The sequence below is a fragment of the Pongo pygmaeus genome, chromosome 6 (genome assembly GCF_028885625.2).
Source record: "Pongo pygmaeus isolate AG05252 chromosome 6, NHGRI_mPonPyg2-v2.0_pri, whole genome shotgun sequence".
Taxonomy (NCBI): Eukaryota; Metazoa; Chordata; class Mammalia; order Primates; family Hominidae; genus Pongo; species Pongo pygmaeus.
The window spans coordinates 149,221,648-149,243,387 of record NC_072379.2 but is presented as its reverse complement, the minus strand read 5'-3'; the positions used below and the strand labels follow the sequence as shown (position 1 = coordinate 149,243,387).

At 60.4% G+C, this 21,740-nt stretch overlaps 1 protein-coding gene across 1 annotated transcript in view; it reads left to right on the top strand.

The window, feature by feature from the left end:
- Nucleotides 1–21,740, top strand: part of LOC129040111 (SCO-spondin-like) — a 49,215-nt gene that overhangs the window by 13,734 nt on the left and 13,741 nt on the right. Inside the window, 41 exon segments of the mRNA XM_063667975.1 lie at nt 51–178; nt 246–355; nt 704–853; nt 950–1,043; nt 1,135–1,304; nt 1,548–1,781; nt 1,986–2,207; nt 2,692–2,928; nt 3,483–3,611; nt 3,712–3,803; nt 3,885–4,113; nt 4,224–4,379; nt 4,476–4,616; nt 4,709–4,891; nt 4,989–5,139; nt 5,725–5,878; nt 5,981–6,035; nt 7,225–7,329; nt 7,642–7,860; nt 7,970–8,097; nt 8,780–8,924; nt 9,005–9,155; nt 9,680–9,752; nt 10,505–10,562; nt 12,269–12,323; nt 12,325–12,437; nt 12,721–12,864; nt 13,728–13,814; nt 13,817–13,906; nt 14,007–14,129; nt 14,255–14,384; nt 14,468–14,593; nt 14,776–14,803; nt 14,806–14,869; nt 16,163–16,336; nt 16,643–16,807; nt 17,484–17,736; nt 18,993–19,039; nt 19,228–19,398; nt 19,849–19,919; nt 20,136–20,281. Of these exon segments, the coding sequence (XP_063524045.1) occupies nt 51–178; nt 246–355; nt 704–853; nt 950–1,043; nt 1,135–1,304; nt 1,548–1,781; nt 1,986–2,207; nt 2,692–2,928; nt 3,483–3,611; nt 3,712–3,803; nt 3,885–4,113; nt 4,224–4,379; nt 4,476–4,616; nt 4,709–4,891; nt 4,989–5,139; nt 5,725–5,878; nt 5,981–6,035; nt 7,225–7,329; nt 7,642–7,860; nt 7,970–8,097; nt 8,780–8,924; nt 9,005–9,155; nt 9,680–9,752; nt 10,505–10,562; nt 12,269–12,323; nt 12,325–12,437; nt 12,721–12,864; nt 13,728–13,814; nt 13,817–13,906; nt 14,007–14,129; nt 14,255–14,384; nt 14,468–14,593; nt 14,776–14,803; nt 14,806–14,869; nt 16,163–16,336; nt 16,643–16,807; nt 17,484–17,736; nt 18,993–19,039; nt 19,228–19,398; nt 19,849–19,919; nt 20,136–20,281 (5,501 nt within the window).

Genomic DNA, 21,740 nt, shown 5'->3' with positions numbered 1-21,740 from the left:
GAGGGTGTCCGCTGGTCCACTGTGCTGGAGACGCCACCCTCTGCCTTCAGGTGAACACACACCGGGCTGGCTGGGCTCGGTCCCGTTGCGGGGCGCTCCTGCAGCCGCTCTTCGCATCATGCCACGCGGAGGTCCCCCCGCAGCAGCACTATGAGTGGTGCCTGTATGACGCCTGCGGGTAAGGAGGGGCCAACCTGGAGTGGGGTAGAGGTGGGGGTGCCGGGACTGAATGCTTCCTCCCACAGCTGCGACTCAGGGGGTGACTGTGAGTGCCTCTGCTCGGCCATTGCCACCTACGCAGATGAGTGTGCCCGGCATGGGCACCACGTGCGCTGGCGTAGCCAGGAGCTCTGCCGTGAGTGTGCCCCGCCCTCAGTTCCCAATGCTAAATCCTGCCACTGCCACAGGCTCAGCTTCTTGAAAGAGCTTCTGCTGTCCCACAAGATGGCCGTTCATTCATTCAAGGGCAAGCTGTGCATTGAGTGCTTACTCTGTGCCAGACACTTTTCTAGATGAGCCATATATGCAAGAACGGCTGCCGAGTAGAGCTGACATTGTACACATCGGCCCGGGGGGGTCTTGCTCAAGGCCTACACCAGACACCCCCTGCCCTCCATGGTGGTCACCTTGGCCAGTCAGCCTGGTATGGCTGCATCCTTTTGCCCTTGTGCCTCAGTGATCCAAGGCTCTCCTCTCCACCCAGCCCTGCAGTGTGAAGGGGGACAGATATATGAGGCCTGTGGCCCCACGTGTCCCCCCACCTGCCATGAGCAGCATCCTGAGCCCGGGTGGCACTGCCAGGTGGTGGCCTGCGTGGAGGGCTGCTTCTGCCCCGAGGGGACTCTGCTGCACGGTGTGTAGAGTGACAAAGGGCAGAGGGGAGGGGCACTGAGACTGGGAAGGGGCCACTGTGCCCTTTTGCTCTGAGCCCTGCACTCTGTGACCTCAGGAGGAGCCCGCTTGGAGCCAGCTTCCTGCCCCTGTGAGTGGGGCCGCAACTCCTTCCCGCCGGGGTCTGTGCTGCAGAAGGACTGCGGGAACTGGTGAGTGGGGAGGTCACCTTGGGGGGGACCTATTGAGGGAGCACTGGGCCAAGCCCAGCCTGTGGCTGATTCCAGGACACTGTGTGCTCAGCACGTGCCAGGAAGGTCAATGGCATTGTGGGGGTGACGGTGGCCACTGTGAGGAGCTTGTGCCTGCTTGTGCAGAGGGAGAGGCCCTGTGCCAAGAGAATGGGCACTGTGTGCCCCATGGGTGGCTTTGTGACAACCAGGACGACTGTGGCAATGGCTCTGATGAGGAGGGTGAGTGTCTTTGCCCGTGTGTGGAAGCGACAGGGTTGGTCAGTCCTTGCACATGTAACTGAGTTTCCTGGGGCCAAGGCAGCTGTCCTGGAGTGGCTTCTTTAGCTGCTGCTCCCATTGCCAGGGGCTACCTGTGGCTTGGAGGGATGACGGGAAGGGAGGGTGTTCTGGTCCCTCTGGGGTTCAGGGCTTCTCTGGGCCCCTACAGCAGCGTCCTGAGCCTGCGTGCTTGCCTCGTGCTAGGTTGTGCCGCCCCAGGCTGTGGGGAGGGGCAGATGACCTGCAGCTCCGGCCAATGCCTGCCCCTGGCCCTGCTCTGTGACGGCCAGGATGACTGTGGAGATGGCACGGATGAGCAGGGCTGCCCGTGCCCCCAGGGCTTGCTGGCCTGTGCCGATGGATGCTGCCTGCCCCCGGCCCTGCTCTGCGATGGGCATCCTGACTGCCTGGATGCCGCCGACGAGGAGTCCTGTCTGGGTGAGTTGTCCCCGCCCTGGACGCCAGCCCACCCAGCACTCCCTCCCGCAAGGCCCATCTCCTCAAGAGCCCCGACTTCACCTCCCCCCTCCTTTGCCAGGTTCCTGCTATGAAGTTGGTCCTGAGGGTGTGGGAGTTGGGGCACCCCAAACAGTAAGAGTACAGGGCAGTGCCCCAGGGCCAGCTCTTCTTTTCTGGCTGCAGGGCAGGTGACCTGCGTCCCCGGGGAGGTGTTCTGTGTCGATGGCACCTGCCTGGGGCCCATCCAGCTGTGTGACGGAGTCTGGGACTGCCCAGATGGAGCTGATGAGGGGCCCGGACACTGCCCCCTACCTTCTCTGCCCACGCCTCCTGCCGGCACCTTGCCTGGCCCCTCCCCTGGCTCCTTGGACACGGAGTCAAGTCCCCTGGCCAGCGCCAGCCCTGGTGAGTCTCCTGGAGGGAAGAGGTGGGAAAGCTGGTGGCCAGAAGCCTGGGCGAGAGGGGCATGGAAGCCTCGGAGAGAGGGGCATGGAAGCCTCAGAGAGAGGCATTTGTGGCGCTGCTCTGGGATGGGAAGGAGCAGGGCGCAGTGGGAGACACCCGAAGACGCTGGAATGAATGAAGTGAAGGGCGTTTGAAAGAGTCTACACTCTTTCCCGGCATTCAAGGCCTCCCTCCCAGCTGCAGGGAGTCTCATGGAAATTCTTGACCCAGGGGAGAGCTTTGGAAAAACCAACAGGGCAGCAAAATGCAGGAGGGATTGTTCTCGGGAAGGGGCTGCAGGTGGGTTAGGGCCAGGCCCAGGAAATGGCCAAGGGACTTGGAGCAGGGAGGGGAGCGGCGGCGGAGGTGGAAGGACGGACCTGGGCGCGGTTGGGGGTGGGAGGGCGCTCGCCGGCAGAGGATCCAGCGCGGACGCTCCCCGCAGCGCCGCCCTGCGGCCCCTTCGAGTTTCGGTGCGGCAGCGGCGAGTGCACCCCGCGGGGCTGGCGCTGCGACCAGGAGGAAGACTGCGCCGACGGCAGCGACGAGCGCGGCTGCGGAGGGCCCTGCGCGCCGCACCACGCGCCCTGCGCCCGCGGCCGTCACTGCGTGTCCCCCGAGCAGCTGTGCGACGGCGTGCGGCAGTGTCCCGACGGCTCGGACGAGGGCCCCCACGCCTGCGGTGAGGCTCCCGCGCCCCCGGCCGTGCGCGGCCCCCCGCTGGCCAAGCTGGCAGGCCCACCTCTTCCCGAGCACCATCCCCACCTTCGCCTCCTGAGGCACAGGTGGGCGCGGAAGCTAGAGCGATTTAGGTTTGGGGGCATCCGAGGCTGGGCCACGTTTGCGTTCCTTTGATCTTTTTCGGGAAACTTTATTTGAAAATTTTTTACCCTCCCACCTAGGCCCAGGGGAGAGAAGAAAGGGGCTTTGTCTTTCCCCACACTTGGCCGAGAAGGGATAAGAGGGTGGGCAGAGGCTCTGCGGGGATGGGGAGTGTGTCTGTTTGGAGGGGTCCCGCCATCAGCGTTTCCCCACCAGACCTGAGCAGACTCTTTGTGTCACTGCAAGCCAGCCCTTCGGGTCCTGTCTACCTCCCGCTATAGGGAGCTGTCCACAGGCCCCAGCTCCTCCCAGGCTGGCCTGTCTGGCCGCCTCCCACCCGCCTTCCTGCGCCTCTGCAGGGAGAGGGCAGGAGGGGACAGGAGCGGAGCAGGACACATCTCACGGTGCCCGCAGGCTCCACCCAGCTGCCTCCGTGCCCTGGCCTCTTTCCCTGTGGTGTGGCTCCGGGGGTGTGCCTGACCCCTGAGCAGCTCTGTGATGGGATCCCAGACTGTCCCCAGGGCGAGGACGAGCTGGACTGCGGTGAGGACGCTTTGTTCCCTGAGGGAGGCCCCGCTGGCTGGGCCCGGGACACAGCTCGCACCCCCCTGCTCACTGTGTTTTCTCTCCTCTTCTTTCCCAGGGGGGCTGCCAGCCCTTGGAGGCCCCAACGGGACAGGTCTTCCCTGCCCAGAATACACCTGCCCCAATGGCACCTGCATAGGCTTCCAGCTGGTGAGGGTGGGAGTGGGTGGTAGAGGTGGCAGTGCCATGTTGCCTCCCAGCACAGGAGCCCTGACCCCACTCCCTCCCCAGGTGTGTGACGGGCAGCCTGACTGTGGAGGGCCAGGACAGGTGGGCGCCTCCCCAGAAGAGCAGGGTTGTGGGGCCTGGGGCCCCTGGAGCCCATGGGGGCCCTGCAGCCCGACATGTGGGCCCGGGGGGCAGGGCCGGAGCCGCCGCTGCTCCCCACTCGGCCTCCTGGTGCTACAGAACTGCCCAGGGCCTGAGCACCAGTCTCAGGCCTGCTTCACGGCAGCCTGCCCAGATGAGGGGCTGGGGTGGTGGGGCCTGGATAGAGGAAGGGAGAAGAAGGCCACTAGGCCTTCAGCCCTCCTGCATGGTCCCCACTGCCTGCCCTGTCCCCCTGCCTCACAGTGGACGGTGAATGGAGCGCCTGGTCCTCCTGGTCTGTGTGCTCTGAGCCGTGCAGGGGCACCATGACGCGGCAACGGCAGTGCCACCCACCCCAGAATGGGGGCCGCACCTGCGCTGCACTGCCCGGAGGCCCGCACATCACCCGCCAGACCAGTGAGTTGAAGAGAGGATGGTGCTGCTGGTGGGAGGCCGTCCTCTCTGCAGAGCTCCCTTCCCTGACCTCTGACCTCTGCTTCCGGCTTCTCTCAGAGCCTTGCCCTCAGGACGGCTGCCCCAATGCCACCTGCTCTGGGGAGCTGATGTTCCAGCCCTGTGCCCCCTGCCCGCTGACCTGTGATGACATCTCTGGCCAGGTCATGTGCCCACCTGATCGGCCCTGCAGCAGCCCTGGTAAGGGGACTCTGGGCTCAGGCGCTGGCTCGAGGGTGTGGGTCTGTGGCAACAGCCCTCTGCATGGAAGCCTCACCCTGGGCCCCCTCTAGGCTGCTGGTGCCCAGAAGGGCAGGTGTTGGGCAGCGAGGGGTGGTGTGTGTGGCCTTGGCAGTGCCCCTGCCTGGTGGACGGCACCCGCTACTGGCCCGGGCAACGCATCAAGGCCGACTGTCGGCTCTGCATCTGCCGAGACGGACGGCCCCGACGCTGCCGACTCAACCCGGACTGTGCTGGTGAGGCCCTTCCCTCAGGGTCCCTAGTCCTCTCCCTGGACCGCCCAGCTGCGCATCCACCACCTCCTTCAGGCTCTGACTGTTGGCCCTCCCTTAGTGGACTGTGGCTGGTCCTCCTGGTCACCCTGGGCTGAGTGCCTGGGCCCCTGTGGAAGCCAGAGCATCCAGTAGTCCTTCCGGAGCCCCAACAACCCCCGCCCCTCCGGCCGAGGTCGCCAGTGCCGTGGCATCCACCGCAAGGCACGCAGGTGCTCTGTTCCCCACCCACCAGGGGACCTGCGGGGACCTTGACCCGCACCCCACCTCCCACTTAGGAAGCTTTCTGTGTGCCCCTCCCCCATCCACCACACATCCCCAATTCGGAACCCCTGCCCTGTGCCCCTACCCGTCTAAACCCTAGGAGTCCCAGAACCTCTTTGGGGACCCCTGGCCTTCCCCTTCTCTGGTTTTATGCCCTCTAGGTCTTGAAGGTGGGTAGAGGTAGACGGAGCCCGCAGATGCAGCTTCACAAACTCAGCTTGAATTCCTGGGCTAAGGCTTGCAGGGGGCTCTTGCCATAGCTGCCTCCCCAGCCCCCTCTGGGACCCACGGCGCTGGCTGCAGCGCTGGCACAAATTGCTTCCCTGGCTTTCTTCTGGGCCAGTTGCAATGTCTCAGGTGCAGGGGCAGAGTGGGCTTAGAGGGTGACCAGATGTCTCAGTTTGCCCAGGACTTCCTCAGTTTTATCACAGAAAGTCCCGAGTCCTGGGAATGTCCTCAATCCAGGCGAACCAGGAGAGTTGTTTACCCCAAGCGAGCCCCGTCACCAGGCCAGGGACATCCTCCCTTCTCAGGTGCCAGACGGAGCCCTGTGAGGGGTGTGAGCATCAGGGCCAGGTCCACCGTGTCGGGGAACGCTGGCGTGGGGGCCCCTGCAGGGTGTGCCAGTGTCTGCACAACCTCACCGCACGCTGCTCACCCTACTGCCCGCTTGGCAGCTGCCCCCAGGTGAGGGCACTGGAGTGTGTGGTGGGCAGAGCTGGAGGGGGTGTGGAGGCTGGTGGAATGGGTTGGAGATAGGCAGGCGGCCTGACCTCTGTGCCTCTGCAGGGCTGGGTCTTGGTGGAGGGGACGGGAGAATCATGCTGCCACTGTGCCCTACCTGGTGAGTGTGCCTGGGGAATGACAGGGAAGTCCCGGGGGGAGGACAATCGGCGGGGTCTTTGAGAGGGAACCAGGGGCACTGAGCGGGGGTGGCTGGATACCCCAGCCTCAGGGTGGCGGGAAGCCTGAGTTCTGCATGTCAAGGGAAGGAGGGGACCTCGGGGTGGGAAGGCTTCTTTCTGTCCTCCGTCTCCGTCCGCCCTGCCTTCCTGTGCTTTGGGGGCTTTCTGCCTCCCCCATGGTGCCACCTTTGAGGTGCTCTCTTTCCTCTCGTTCTGCTCAGATCTGCTTCCTCTGGTTGCTTTTCTTTTCTTCTTAGAACAGGCAAGACAGAGTTAAGTTGGACTTTTCAAAAGTATCTTTTCCTGGAAATGAGTTATAAATGAAACAGGAAAATACAAAGGCTTGAAATGGATGCATTTATGGGTCCAGGTCCTCTCCCCTCCCCTCCCCTCCCCTCCCCTCCCCTCCCCTCCCCTTCCCTCCCCTTCCCTCCCCTCCCCTCCCCTCCCCTCCCCTCCCCTTCTCTTCTTTCTGACAGGGTCTCACTCTGACGCCCAGGCTGGAGTGCAGTGGTGTGATCTCGGCTCACTGCAACCTCTGCCTCCTGGCTTCAAGTGATTCTCATGCTTCAGCCTCCCGAGTAGCTGGGGTTAGACATGCACCACCATGCCCAGCTAATTTTTGTATTTTTAGTAGAGACAGAGTTTTGCCACATTGGTCAGGCTGCAGCTTTCTTATCCTAAAAGTGCATCCACGGGTTGCTGAGGTTAAAGCAGAGCCAGCATACTCAGCTGCACAGGTTGTTCACTGTACAAGTTAGCTGGTGATTGGGACCCAGACTCCAGCCCACAGAGCTGCTTTCATCCAGAGGCAGCCCCTTTCTAATGCCCATGAAGGTGCCTTTTTGGTGTCAGCACCCCTGGATTAGGAACTGCAGTCGCTGGGTCCTGGGCTGAAAGTAGTTTCAGGCTGGCAGTTTTACTCTATGTTCTCTAAATATTCAGTGGACGTGAAAGCCCCCGATTCACACCAAGGGAAGGAGGAGGGACTTTTCCCAGCTAGGGGGTTGTTCCTGGGAAGTCAGCAGGGAGAAAGTGCTCTAGGAAGTGGGGAGAGGCCTGAATGCTCGGCCAGGAACTGTGAGCCTCTCAGTCTCTGTCTCCTGACCCTGAAGTCTCCTCCCACAGGAGAGAACCAGACAGTCCAGCCCACGGCCACTCCTGCCGCAGCTCCGGCTCCCAGTCCCCAGATCAGATTCCCTTTAGCCACTTACATTCTGCCTCCGCCAGGAGGTAAGGGCCATATGCTGTGGAGTGCAGTGCTGAGAGGGGCCATGCTGCCCAGGGGTTGTACAACCTGGGAGGGGAAACAGGCCCTCGGGGACATCCTCCTTGCCCTGCACACTGTGGATGGTCATCCTAAGGATCTGGGAGTCATCCTATCTTAAGTTGCCCCTCTTGACTCTTCCCTCCCTGGGCTAAAGTCACCCATGTGGGCCTTTCACATCCCCTAGCTCCCCGTGCGACTTCCTAACCGTGTCCCTGCAGGCTCCTGCCGCCCTGTGTCCTCCCCCACTCCAGCCTGTCTCTCTCTTCTGCACCCAGACCCCTGCTATTCTCCCCTGGGGCTGGCCGGACTGGCTGAGGGGAGTCTGCATGCATCGTCCCAGCAGCTGGAACACCCCACCCGGGCTGCCTTTCTGGGGACTCCCACCCAGGGGCCCGGCCCTCAGGGATGGCAGGCTGGAGGGGATGCTTATGCCAGGTGGCACACTCGGCCCCATTACCTGCAGCTGGACCTGCTTCAGCCCCGGAACCTCACTGGTCAGTGAGGAGGGCAGTGCTTGAGGGGGAGGCAGTGATGATGGGTGGGCGGCAGGTGTAGCTCCTTCAGCTCTGACCTCTGCTCTTGGCCTGGCCCCTCCCTCCCCAGGCATCACAGTGCCGGAGACTGGCTCCTCCAACGCATATGCCACCAGCTTCTCACTCCAGTTCAGCAGCAATGGTCTACACTGGCATGACTATCATGACATCCTGCCTGGCATCTTGTCCCTGCCCAAGGTACCACCCGCCCAAGGCCGATGGGGCCAGCGGCCCACCATGCCCTTTTGTGGGTTCCATAGTCTTTGTCCCCAAGGGCCTTCCAGTCTCCCCAAGGGGCATGGCCTGCATTCGATGCTTGTTGAATACCTGGTGAGTAGCAGGGACTGTGCTCTGTGGAGCTGAGGCTTGGGTGCCACTGTCACATGGATGCTGGAAACCATCCAAGTGGCTCAGACTCAGCAGGTGTGTGAAGCCTGCAAGGGAGAGAGCGTGGGGAGACACCGAGTTCACTGAGGGCCTCCGGGAACCCAGACCCACGCAGGTCTTCGTGGAGAGCAGCCTGGGCACAGCCTCCCACTCAGGAGACAAACCGCACGAAGCAGTAGGAATCAGTCCATGCTGTGTGTTAAGTCTCAACTGTTTCAGGAGCACCTGCTCTGTGCCAGGTGCCGAGCCAGGCCCTGGGGACGCAGCAGTGAACAGGACCTGGCCTTTGCCCTAGGGGCACCTCCAGCTTAGCGGGAGGAGCTCAGTCCAGGACCAGCCCCCTCCAGGCTTGAGAGCCCAAATGCCTACTGCCAGGGTGGGGGGCATGGCTCTGGGAGGGGCCGTGAAAACTGGGGAAAAAGTGGGGTCACTCAAAGTCATGAGGTCAGCCTGAGAAAGAGGTGAAGCTGTCATCAGCATCCTCTCCCGGCAGCTTTTCCCCAGAGACTGGGACGACCTGGACTCTGCCGTATGGACTTTCGGCCGCATGGTGCAGGCGAGGTTTGTCAGGGTGTGGCCCCCCGATGTCCACCACAGCGATGTCCCCCTGCAGGTGGAGCTGCTGGGCTGCGAGCCAGGTACAGGTTGTACAGGGGTGGGCAGGGCAGGAGAGAGAGGGGCCGTGGGAAGAGCCCTGAGCCATACGTCCTCCACACAGGGTCCCCACCGGCACCTCTGTGCCCAGGGGTTGGACTCCGCTGTGCCAGTGGTGAGTGTGTCCTGAGAGGGGGCCCGTGCGACGGTGTTCTGGACTGCGAGGATGGCTCGGATGAGGGGGGCTGTGTGTTGCTGCCTGAGGGCACTGGCAGGTATACTGTGGCCGGCTGTGCAGCTCACGCCCTTGGCCTGGCCTTCGAGGGGACAGCCATGTGGGAGGGCCCGGCCCTGCCTTCACCCCCAAGGTGCCCAGACCCTGCATGCTGAGGAGCTGCAGCCGGGTGCCTTCAAGGCCCTTTCCCACCTGGATTCTAGGATTCCCTGCCTTTCTCATAGTTGATTCAGGGGTTCTCCAGGTGTGGGCCCTGAACCAGCAGCATCGGCAGCACCTGGAGCTTGTTAGAAGGGCAGGTTCTCGGGCCCGCCCAGACCTGCAGGGGTGGGGCGCAGCAATGTGTGTCTTACAAGCCCCTCAGGTGATTCTAACCCATGGTCAAGTTGGGAGCTACAGTTGGGAACATCGCCTTTGTCCAGCCTCAGTGGGCAGAGTCCTTCCTGAAAGCCCACCCCAGCAAAGACCCCAGGCCCGGCAAAAGCACACTGACGCCCCTGCCTGGAAGGGGGGCACTGGTGCTGGGAGGGCCCCTGGAGCCCTTTTGGCTATTTTTCTCCCCAGATTCCATTCCACAGCCAAGACCCTGGCCCTCTCCTCCGCCCAGCCGGGGCAGCTGCCGCACTGGCCCAGGGAGGTGAGTGTGGAGCCTTGGGCCCAGAGGGTGGAGTGGGGGGACAGGGACCTCGCCTCACGGCCTCACCAGCCCTGCTCCTGCACCAGCTGGTGGCATCTCCCCTCTCCGCAGCATTTCCTCCTGTGTGTTCCCTGGTACTGCTCTCAGGAGCCTTGCCGGTGCCTGGCAGAGGGCTGGGGGCTGGGGCAACACAGAGATGCAGAGACGTGCAGGCAGAGCGAGGGCCCAGAGGGGTTTGGGGACAAGAGAAGCCTGCACCCCTGATAGGGAGCTTATGCCCACGGGGCAGGCACCAGGGCATCTGGTGCTCAGAGCCGAAAAGAGCCCTGTGCCCCGGTCCCCAGGGGCCTCCCGGACAAGACTTGAGGGCTGGAGAGGGGTGTCTATAGTGTGGAGAAGGCGCGGAGCACCTTCCCACCTGGAATAGCCTGGTCAGCAACCCAGAGTGTGTGGGTGGGGTAGGGGGTAGGGGGGGACACGTGCATTGGGTGGGGGAAGGGGAGTTTGAGGGGCAAGAGCTGAAATGGATCACCCTGGTGGGCTGCTGAGAATGAGGTCCCCCGGCTCCTTGAGGGCAGTGGGCTGGTGTCTGGAAGCGCAGTTGCATCCTCAGCTCTGTCCCGGGCTGCGGGGGAGGAAGATGGACAGGAAGCAGTGCTGGGACTGTGAGCGCCCGGGCTGTATCCTCAGGGGATGGGAGCTGCCCTCAGGGCCTGGGGCTGTGCAGGGTGCTGAGCCCTCTCCCTCTGCAGGGCCTGGCAGAGACTGAGCACTGGCCTCCCGGGCAGGAATCCCCCACGTCCCCGACAGGTGTGTGCACAGACTCCAGGCCTCCTCCCCAAACCCTTGTCCCACCTGTTCTTCCAGAGCCAGGGGCAGTTACATCTCAGGGGTTCAAATCTCCTGACCCCTGACTTCCCCACAACCGAGAGAGTCATGGGGTTGGCTCAGGGAGGAGACACTGGTCACTTTGGACATGGCCAGGTCCTGCCTCTGCCCACCCCCTGGGATTCCAAGGTATGTGGCTGTAGGTTGGCGGGGCGGGTAGCTCCAGGCCAGCTCCCAGGACTGAGCCTGTGCCCTGTAATGTGGCTGCCTCCCCAGATGCCTGGTCAGGACAGGTCTCCCCCATGGGGGTGGGAGGCCACTTGGCTCCAGCCTGCACTCGCTCTGCTAACCATCCATGGAGCCAGGCCCCCCTTTCTGAAGCGTTTGCTGGCATCAAATGTCTCTTAAGTGGGCACGGGGGTTGGATGTGGTCACCAAGTTGGCACGCTTCTATATAAGAAAGGAAGGGGCTCTGCCTGGTTGTGAACTGGCCTCCCTGGAGCTACCTGATTATTCACCTGCCTGCTAGCCAGCAGAGAGCTGCCTCCTGGAGGGCCTGCTGTCCTGCGGGGATGGGGGATGGTAAGAGGGCTTTTGGTGTGGGTGAGTTCCTGTCCTCATATCTAGCCCGTATGGGCAGGACCTGGGTGAGGCTTGGGGCAGCAGGGGCTGGAGAGGAAGGAGGGCGAGGGTGCCAGGTCTGCTCTTTCATTCTGGCTCATCCTCCCCTGGGCCTCAGCTTTTCCCCATCTGTGACACTAGGAGGCCTTATAGACAACTGTGACCCCTCCCTGTGAGTTCTGATGGAAGTTATTCAGAACCTGGCCAGACTGTTTCTGTGTCTTTTGTGAAAAGCAGACAAAGCAATTGATGCCACCCCTCAGATCCATAACATGCGGACCCATGGGATACATTCTAATTTCATTCTCAGTCTGATTCTATTAAAAAAAAAAAAAAAAAAAAAAAGGCTGTCTTTGAATGCATTTCTTGCCAGAAAATGAAACTCTTAACCCTTTTCACTGTAGCTGCCAGGAAGCCCAAAATCAGTTTGTTGTTGTTGTTGTTGTTTGTTTACAACAGAAACAATGAACTCACTCTGGGTCTCTGGTAGTGTTTACTCCCTCTGCTGCTGTGTTAAAATGACCTCAGTTCTTTGTCTCCCTAAATATCTTACTTTATGGTGAGTTTGAACTTGGAAGTTGCCATGTGTTTCTTCTTGGGAATAGAATAAAAATCTCAGATCAAAACAAGTCTTCTACTTTCAGCCAAAGTCCTTGTGCTCCTTGGATGTTTTTGATCCGAGGCCTCTCAGAAGGCATCAAATGCTTTGTCTGCTTTTCACAAAAGATACAGAAACAGCCCAGCCAGCTTCTGAATGACTTCCATCAGAACTCATAGGGAGGGGCCACAGTTGTCTATAAGGCCTCCCAGTGTCACAGATGGGGAAAAGCTGAGGCCCAGGCAGGTGGCACGGTGAGGCCCAGGGGAGGATGAGCCAGAATCAAAGAGCAGCCCTGGCGCCCTCACCCTCCTTCCTCTCCAGCCCCTGCTGCCCCAAGCCTGGTCCGCGGCACCTGTGATTACTCTGCACCACCAAGAAGCCTGGGATACCCTCTTGAGGGCCCCCACCTTCCTTTCCTGGGAAGGGCAGCTGGGCAAGCCTCACCTCCCTCCACCTACACCCACAGAGACAAGGCCCGTGAGTCCTGGCCCAGCCTCCGGGGTGCCTCACCATGGGGAATCTGCAGATGGTGACCACCACCCCCATATCCCAGATGGAGGCCAGGACCCTGCCACCAGGTATGGCAGCTGTGATGGTGCTGCCCCCACACCCTGTGACTCCAGCGACCCCTGCTGGTAAGACGCCAAGCCTTTCTACCTGTGTGCAAAGGCTCTGTAAGCCCACCTTCCTTGTGAGGGGGACAGAGGCCCTTTGTTCAAGGTCACACAGCTCAAGGTCATTTTGGGGAGGACCCGAGTTTCCTAGCCCACTTTACCCTTTTTCTATTATCCCAAGATAGGCAGAGTGAGGCATAGCAGATGCCAAGAGGAGGGAGGTTGGGGGCTTCAGGGAGGTGACAAAGGAGAAAGGACAGGACAGGCCAAGTGACCGGTCAGCTGGCTGTGGTGGTGCCCACAGGCCAGAGCGTCGCCCCAGGGCCCTTCCCACCTGTGCAGTGTGGCACCGGCCAGACGCCCTGTGAGGTGCTGGGCTGCGTGGAACAGGTGCAGGTGTGTGATGGCAGGGAGGATTGCCTCGACGGCTCTGACGAGAGGCACTGTGGTGAGCTGCTGGAGGGCCTGCTGTCCTATGGGTAGGGGGTGGCACTTATCCTTCAGTGTAGGAAAGTGTCCTCATTTGTAGCTCATATTGGAAAGGATCTGGGAGAGGCTTGGGCAGCAGGGAATGGAGAAAATGGGTAAAAACAGGAGTGTGTGTGTCTTTGGGGGTGGTCAAGACCGGGAATAGGATAGGCCTTGGGTCTCAGCCTATTTTATAAAACCTGTTTGACCTTTGAAGAGACTCATCTACTCACTCACCCATCCAACAGTCTACCTACCCCTCTATCCATCCATCCATCCATCAGCCACCCATCCATCCATCTACCCACCCTCCCATCCACTAACCCACCCACTCACCCACCCATCCATCCATCCATCCACCCACCCACACACCCACCCACCTCCCACCCCTCTATCCATGTATTCATCAGCCACCCATCCATCTGTCTACTCACCCTCACATCCACTAACCCACCCACTCACCCACCCATCCATCCACCCACCCCCCCACCCCCTCACTCCCCACCCCCCACCCCTCTATCCATGTATTCATCAGCCACCCATCATCCATCTGCCTACTCACAAATCTGTCCATCAATCCATCCCCGCAGTCCCGGCCCCTTCCCAGGGAGCAGAGCTTTTGTCCTGGGAGGCACCTAGAGCCCTTTCTCCAGGCACCTGCCACCTAGGGGAGGTTTCCTGGGACAGAAGAGGAGCTGTGGAACGCCCAGGGCAGGGCCCTTGGCTGCCTCGCTGGCCGCTGCCCAGGCTGGGGGAGGAGGGGAGCCATGGCCGTGGCCACTCTCTCATAGCCTGTGTCTCCTGGACCCTCCTGGTGGAGCCACATGCTGCCTTCCCCAACAGTGGCTGGGGCGTGGGTCCCGTGGGAGGCCTGGGGAGCCTGCAGCGTCTCCTGCGGGGGTGGCCATCAGAGTCGCCGGAGAAGCTGTGTGGACCCCCACCCAAGAACGGCGGTGCCCCCTGCCCCGGGGCCTCCCAAGAGAGGGCACCCTGTGGCTTGCAGCCCTGCTCAGGTGGCACAGGTAAGGGGGAGCTGGGCTGGGGACAGGGAGGGAGCACTGTGGTCATGGGGCGGTTGGGCCTCCCAACACCTAGGCTCACCTGGTGCCCATCTCCCACCAGACTGCGAGCTGGGCCGTGTGTATGTGAGTGCCGATCTGTGCCAGAAGGGTCTGGTGCCCCCGTGCCCACCCTCCTGCCTGGATCCCAAGGCCAACAGAAGCTGCAGTGGGCATTGTGTGGAAGGTGAGGCAGACCTGGCCTGCAGAGGGACTGTGGGGTGCCCACACAGGCCCACCAGCCCCCAGTCTCCAGCCTCTCCTCCCTGCTGTGCCCCTTGGGGCTGAGTGCCCTCTTCCACATACTCCCAGGATGCCGCTGTCCCCCGGGGCTCCTTCTGCATGACACTCGCTGCCTGCCTCTCTCTGAGTGCCCCTGCCTGGTGGGCGAAGAGCTGAAGTGGCCAGGGGTGTCCTTCTTCCTGGGCAACTGCAGCCAATGGTGAGGGCGGCCGCACCAGGGAGGGCACTGTCCCGGGGTCTCCCCAGCCCTGACCGGTTCCTCAGCCTCTCCCTCCCCTGCAGCATGTGTGAGAAGGGGGAGTTGCTGTGCCAACCAGGGGGCTGCCCCCTGCCCTGCGGCTGGTCAGCCTGGTCTTCCTGGGCTCCCTGCGACCGCTCCTGTGGCTCCGGAGTGAGGGCTAGGTTCAGGTGTGCGACAGGGGTGGTCGGAGGTGTGAGAAGGAGTGGTGGGGCCCAGGGAGGCGAGGAGCCAGGTCAGCCCTGAGGGGGCGATAGTGGGAAGATGGCGGACAGGGGATGAAGGATGAAGAAGGTGGGAGTGAAGGCAGGGAGAGAGCAGAGCGGGTGCTCAGGGCTGCCTCTCTCCCCAGGTCTCTCTCCAACCCTGCGGCAGCCTGGGAGGGGGTGCCCCGTGTGAAGGTGACCGGCAGGAACTGCAGGGCTGCCACGCAGAGTGTGGGACAGGTATCGCCGGGAGCCTGGGTGCAGGAGCTCCCCCTTCCTCCTCCCAGTTCTGTACCCTGAGAACACACGGGATGGGACCCACTGACCACTCTACGTGGGGGATTGGTAACACCTCTGCAGTCTGAGAGGCAGCCCTTGAACGGGCCTTGGTGGAGGCGCTTTGATGGGGAGAGGCAGAGACTCCCGCCCAGACTGCCCGGGCGCCAGGAGCAGGCTGGCCTGCGTGGAGCAGGCAACTGCAGAGCCGGGCGGGAGAGGTGAGGCTGGTGGGTTGAGGGAGGCCAGCAGCAACATTTAGAGGCCAGATGAAGGTGCCAGACGGTTTCCCTCTTTCCACCCACCGGGTGCTTCTCAGACAGTGCCTGTGCCAGTGGAGGTCTCTGCAGAGCAGGCGCAGCCTCACTGGTGTGCAGGGCAATGGGACGAGGTGGGCAATGGGACGAGGTGGGCAATGGGACGAGGTGGGCAATGGGGAAGAAAGAGGAGTGGGGGAGGGGAGGGGGGAGAGGCAGGGTGCATCCAGGGGGTCTGGGCCAGGCTCTTGCAGTAGGAGGGAAAGAGGGGCCAGTGGAGAGTGGCTGGTGGGACATTGACAGTGTCCACAGGGACTCTTAATCAGTTTCTGGCATAGAAGGATCAGGAAGCGTTGATCTGGGGGAAACATGAGGATTGGTGGTGGTCCTGCTGAGGTGCTGTCTGAGTCCAGGAGAGAGATGTGGGAATGTAGTTGAGCCCAGGTTCACAGGAGGCTCCGTGTCTGGCTCCTGAGGGGGAGAAGTGGGGCTGGAGGCCGGGTGCAGTGGCCCACGCCGATCATTCCAGCACATTGGGAGGCCAAGGTGGGAGGATTGCTTGAGGCCAGGAGTTCAAGACCAGCCTGGGCAACATAGAGAGACCCCATCTCTTAAAAAAAAAAAAATTAAAAATGTAGCTGGTCGTGGTGGCGCATGCCTGTGGTCCCAGCTCCTCGGGAGGCTGAGATGGGAGATCACGTGAGCTTAGGAGGTAGAGACTGCGGCAAGCTATAAGCATGCCACTGCACTCCAGCTGACAGATCCTGTCCTCAACCCCCCAAAAAAGCAGAAAAAAGGTGGGGCTGGAAAGTGGGGGTCCCAGCAAGTGAGCTGAGAAGGGGCAGAGGCTGCACCCTGAGCCCAGAGCAGCCTCCCTCCTCCTTGTGAGCCCTCTTCTGCCCACCTAGTTTCTCAGACGTAACCCAGGCTCCCCGACCCTCCCCAGCCCTGCCAGAAAAGGCCTTTGCACAAATGGCGTGTCCTGTTCCCCCCTCCACAGAGGTGCTGGGCTGGACGCCCTGGACTTCCTGGTCCTCCTGCTCCCAGAGCTGCCTTGCCCCTGGAGGGGGCCCCGGCTGGCGCAGTCGTTCCCGACTCTGCCTCAGCCCTGGGGATTCATTCTGCCAAGGAGAGGCCACCCAGGAGGAGCCCTGCAGCCCCCCTGTATGCCCAGGTATCCCCCTTGGGCCCAGGGGTGGCTCGGACACTGGGGTAGGATGAGGAGCAAAGAAGAATGCCCTTGATTCAGTTCTAGACACCTGGGAGGGGCCAAGGGTTGGAGCAAACCTGGCTATTGTCCTTAAGCCTCTCCCACCCCAGCCATCTCGCAGGAAGCCAGCCTGAGTGGTAGATGTAGGTGGGGGCTGGGGGCTGCAGTTAAGACCCTGCAAGCTATGCAGCTCCAGCCCCACGATGCCCTATCCTGGACTGTCTTTGCCGTGCCGGTGTCTGTGACTCTGGATTGGGCTCTTCCTGGCAGTGCCAAGCGTCTGGGGTCTGTGGGCTCCCTGGTCCACTTGCTCAGCCCCCTGTGATGGAGGCATCCAGACACGCGGGCGCAGCTGCTCCAGCTTGGCTCCAGGGGACACCACGTGCCCAGGACCCCACAGTCAGACAAGGGACTGCAACACGCAGCCCTGCACAGGTACCAGGCTCCCTGCCTATTTTCCAGCGGGGCTCCCTGGCCCAGCTCCTGGGGATTTTGACCTTTCCCCCACCCTCACCTTCGCCCATCACTGCCCTCTGACTCCATGCCAGGTAATGCCTGGAGCTAAGGGAGCCTGGGATTTCCTGTGTCTCCTCTAGCTCCCTGCCTCTCCCACCTGCCACTGGGGACCAGGTCCCAGCAGCTGTGGCCCCTCAGCCCTTTGCTCTTCTTTGGTGGAGGCAGGCCTCCTTCCCCAGAGAACGGGCTCCCCGAGGGAGTCAGACTGGCCTTCCTTAGGGCAGAACACACTCAGGGCCAGAATCGTGGGGGAGCAGAGCTCGCACTTTGAAGCCCCTGGCCCCTTCCTTACTCTCCCTTGTCCTCTGAGCGTTCCTCCTATCCCAGATGACTGGAGTCCTCGTGGTCTGTTCTCAAGAATATTTGTATTAAAGTAGAACAAAGCCGTGACTGTGTCCTTGTGCCATCCCAGACACTGGAGCACAACTGTGAGGGTAGGGGCAGGAGGGGTGGCTTCTCTGGCACAGTCCTGCCCGGCAGGCTGCCGCCCCATGCCCTGCTTGCAGGTTCCCTTCCGCCCCTCTGCCTCCCTTCCCTTCCCATCCCTTCCCGTCCCTCCTGCCCCTGCTGAGACCTGCTTTGTCTTCCTATCCAGCCCAGTGCCCAGAGGACATGGTGTTCCGCTCAGCAGAGCAGTGTCACCAGGAGGGGGGCCCTTGCCCTCGGCTGTGCCTGACACAGGGCCCCGGGATAGAGTGTACGGGCTTCTGCACCCCCGGCTGCACCTGCCCCCCTGGTCTGTTCCTGCACAATGCTAGCTGCCTGCCCCGCAGCCAGTGCCCCTGCCAGCTGCATGGGCAGCTCTATGCATCAGGAGCAATGGCTCGCCTGGACTCCTGCAACAACTGGTGGGTCACAGCGTGGGGGCAATGTGGGAGAGGGGCCAGGGATCTACAGGTGGGCAGGCGTGGGCTCCCTCTCACAAGCACACCCCGTGGTGGGGTGCTCCGTTCCCCAAACACAACACAGCAGCCACGGGTGCCAGGCAGGGTCCTGGGAATACTAGAGTGAGTGGTCATCCGCATTTGACTTATGGGAAGATTGGGTCTCAGATCGATGGAGTGATTTATGATAGAACTAGAGATGGGAGAGGGTCTAACCTCTCATCACAGCTTTCTCTGGTTCTCTTTCCTGAATATAATTTCATACCTGGGATCCACTTGATTTCTGTTCAGAAACATTCAAGTGCCCAGTACCCAAAGCTGACATCAGGACCTGCCAGCAGAGGGTGCTCCAAGCGATTTCCCTCTTTTTTCTTTTTCTTCATTTCCTTCATTCTTTGTTTGTTTGTTTGTTTGTTTTGAGATGGAGTCTCGCTCTGTCGCCCAGGCTGGAGTGCAGTGGTGCGATCTCAGCTCACTGCAACCTCCGCCTCTCAGCTCACTGCAACCTCCACTTCCCGGGTTCAAGCAATTCTCCTGCCTCAGCCTCCCTAGTAGCTGGGATAACAGGCACCTACCACCATGCCAGGCTAATTTTTGTATTTTTAGTAGAGACGGGGTTTCACCATTTGGCCAGGCTGGTCTCCAACTCCTGACTTCAAGTGATCCACCTGCCTCAGCCTCCCAAATTGCTGGGATTACAGGCGTGAGCCACTGCGCCCGGGCCATTCTTCGTTTCCCTCTTGCTTTTTGCTTTATATACCCTTCCCCTCCTTCGATTTCCTCCTCCTTTATTCTTCCTCCCTCCTGCGCTTTCTTTCTCACTGTTCGTCTCTCCGATCTTTTTCTGGGACCTCCAGTATTTAATAAATAGGCTTTAAAACATGTATTGGAGAGAACAGCAAGTGTGGAGAAGTACCCAGTTCTCCCTCCTAGGAGAACTCCAGCTCTCTCTAAACCCCTCCTACCTGGCCCTGGCCCTCGAGGTCGTTTCCCAATAAATACAAATGGATGAGACCTTGGGACAAAGGACAGCGCAGCGCCTGGGCATTGTGGGGCTCACTGAGGGCACTCGCGAACTTCACAGGGGACATGGGCAGCAAGCTTCACACCCCAGACCCTCGGGTTTGTCTTCTGCAGTGGTCTCAGCTGCTTCCCCGGGGGTAAGGGCTGACTGTGGCCGTGATGGCCAGGTAGAGCCTCACTGCCTCCTCTCTCTGCAGCACCTGCGTCTCCGGTGAGATGGCATGCACCTCGGAGCGCTGCCCAGGTACCCCCATGCTTGGGGCACACGGGAATTGGGCAGTGGTGGGTCCTCAGGGACCATAGGGGACTTAGGCCCCACCTGAGATAAACTCCTGGGAGCTCGGTGGTGCCCAGGGAAGTTAGGGTATGAGAAGACTGACCTGGTTTCACACACACTGCCCTCTGCCCCCCGCCCCCAACACGCCCTGGCAGTGGCCTGTGGCTGGAGTCCCTGGACCCCGTGGAGTCTCTGTAGCCGCAGCTGCAACGTGGGCATTTGGCGCCGCTTCCGGGCAGGCACTGCACCCCCAGCTGCCTTTGGGGGTGCTGAGTGCCAAGGCCCCACCATGGAGGCTGAATTCTGCAGCCTGCGGCCATGTCGAGGTGAGAGCTAGGACTGAGGTCCTGAGACCTCCTTAAAGAACCTTCCAGAGAGAAGCCAAGAAGACGCCCATCACCCCCCACCCTGAACCTCCAGAGAAGTGCGAGAGACTTCGTTAAGAGATGCCGCTAAGAGGTGGTCCCCAGAGACTCCTTGAGGGTGCATTCCCTAACAGGGCCCCTCCTCAGAATAGCCCCAGCTTCTCCCTAGAGACCAGCCCAGTTCTAGGCTGAATCCTGGAGCCCCCCCAAGCAGGTGTGAGGCACCTTAAGTGGGCTATGGCGCTGCAGGTGAAGTGGTGGAGGGTCCCCAGGGGTGTCTGGGTGAGAGGAGGAGAAGGTGGGGTGGGTATGGGAGGCAGGGCCTGTGGTGACCTGGGTACCACCCCCAGGTCCTGGTGGGGAGTGGGGCCCTTGGTCTCCGTGCTCTGTGCCCTGTGGTGGTGGTTACAGGAACCGCACCCGAGGCAGCGGCCTGCGCAGCCTCATGGAGTTCTCCACCTGTGGCCTGCAGCCCTGCGCAGGTGAGGCCTGCCCTGGGGACCCTCCAGTTCTCCTTCTTACCAACCCAGGGCACTGTCAACCCCCTGACTGCCACCCCAGCACAGCCCTGTCCCTCAGCCCTTGTGCAGTCCCCATGAGCACCCCACCCATACCCAGAGCTGGTGCCTCTCCCAGGTTGGGAGCTCAGGGGAGAGCTGAGTGCTCTGGGGCTGGGCTGTCAATTTCTGTGTCCCCAGGGCCAGTGCCTGGCATGTGTCCCAGGGGCAAGCAGTGGCTGGACTGTGCCCAGGGCCCTGCCTCCTGTGCAGAGCTCAGCGCCCCAAGAGGGACTAACCAGACCTGCCACCCTGGCTGCCACTGCCCCTCTGGGATGCTTCTGCTGGTGAGTGTCCCCCCTGCCTGGCCCCAGTATACACGGAGCCGCTCGCCTCCGCCTTGCGAGTAGCTGGGACTACAGGTGTGTGCCACTGTGCCTGACTAAGTTTTGGGATTTTGCCATGTTGCTCAGGCTGGTCTTGGGTTCAAGGGATCCACCCACCTCAGCCTTCCCAAGTACTGGGATTACAGGCATGAGCCACCAAGCTCAGCCTTAAACGTTACTTTTGAATAATAAAATATTTTAAACATCTAGAAAAGCACAAAAATATTGCTTCAGATACCCACAAAAAAACACTCAAAGAGTAACTATATGTTTGCCATATTTGCCTCACACATCTCCCTGTCTTTTTCAAAGAAATAAATAGTGACATACACAAAGCTCCATCACCCTCACCCTATTTTCTCTCCCTATTTCCTTCTTCTGAGCCAATCAGTACCCTGAGGTAGAGGCTGATCACTGTCTTCTATAAGCCAGGGTTCTTTGGTGCAAACAATAGACATAAACTCTACCTATTAATAGTTTAAGGAAAAATGCATTTTCTAAGGTGTATTAAATAGTTCAAGAATCCTTGGCAGGGCTAGAAGAAGAGCTTCTGGGTTAAATCCAGGTAACAAGGCTGACAATTGTTCCACAAAACTGGTCACATAAAGTCACTGACCCCAGATCCCTTTGGCTCCTGCCACAGTGATGGAGCTAACACTGCTGCCACTGACCCTAGGAGACACGCATACAGTCCCAGTGCCACATGAGCAAGCTGCCATCACCCCTACCACCACAGCTTAGCATGAGTGACCTGTGGACTAGACTAGATGCAGAACCTCACTCGCCCTGGGGGGATCATATGGGTCTAGTACCGTGTTTGCCAGAAGAGCTCCATCCTGTGCATGGCCTCTGCCTCGAGTTGTTCATTTCTGCCACTAACACTTACCCAGGTGCATCTTCTTCACAGTCCCCAAGTCCCTTGCAAAAACTGGCTCCAAAGCTTTCTGGGAAATGTTGTTTTTAGCTTTCCAGGCTCCAAGCAGGTCCCCAGGGAGCTGCCAAGAAGGCTCAGTGAGCCCTTTCAGTGTCAAAGAATCCAGTCTGTGTGTATCCATAACACACACACACTCTCTCTCTCTCTTTCTAGCTAATGTAAACCAAAATTAAATTCTAACCTCCAACCATCTGAATGCACACCTCCTCTTGGCCAGGGCATTCCAAAGTTAACGTGAAAAAAACTGGTTCAGGCCATGATGGGAAGGGAGGGTTGGATATGCCTCACTGTACCCTCCTCCCTTTTTGATTTCAGGAAGAGCTAACCAGAATTAACATCAACACAGACCTTAAGTCTGATAAGAAACATTTACAATCTATTCTGTGAAGCCTGGTACCTGGAGGCTTTATCTGCATGATAAAACCTTGGTCTCCACAATCCCTTGTCATCATAACCCAGACATTTCTTTCTATTGATTCCAGGTCT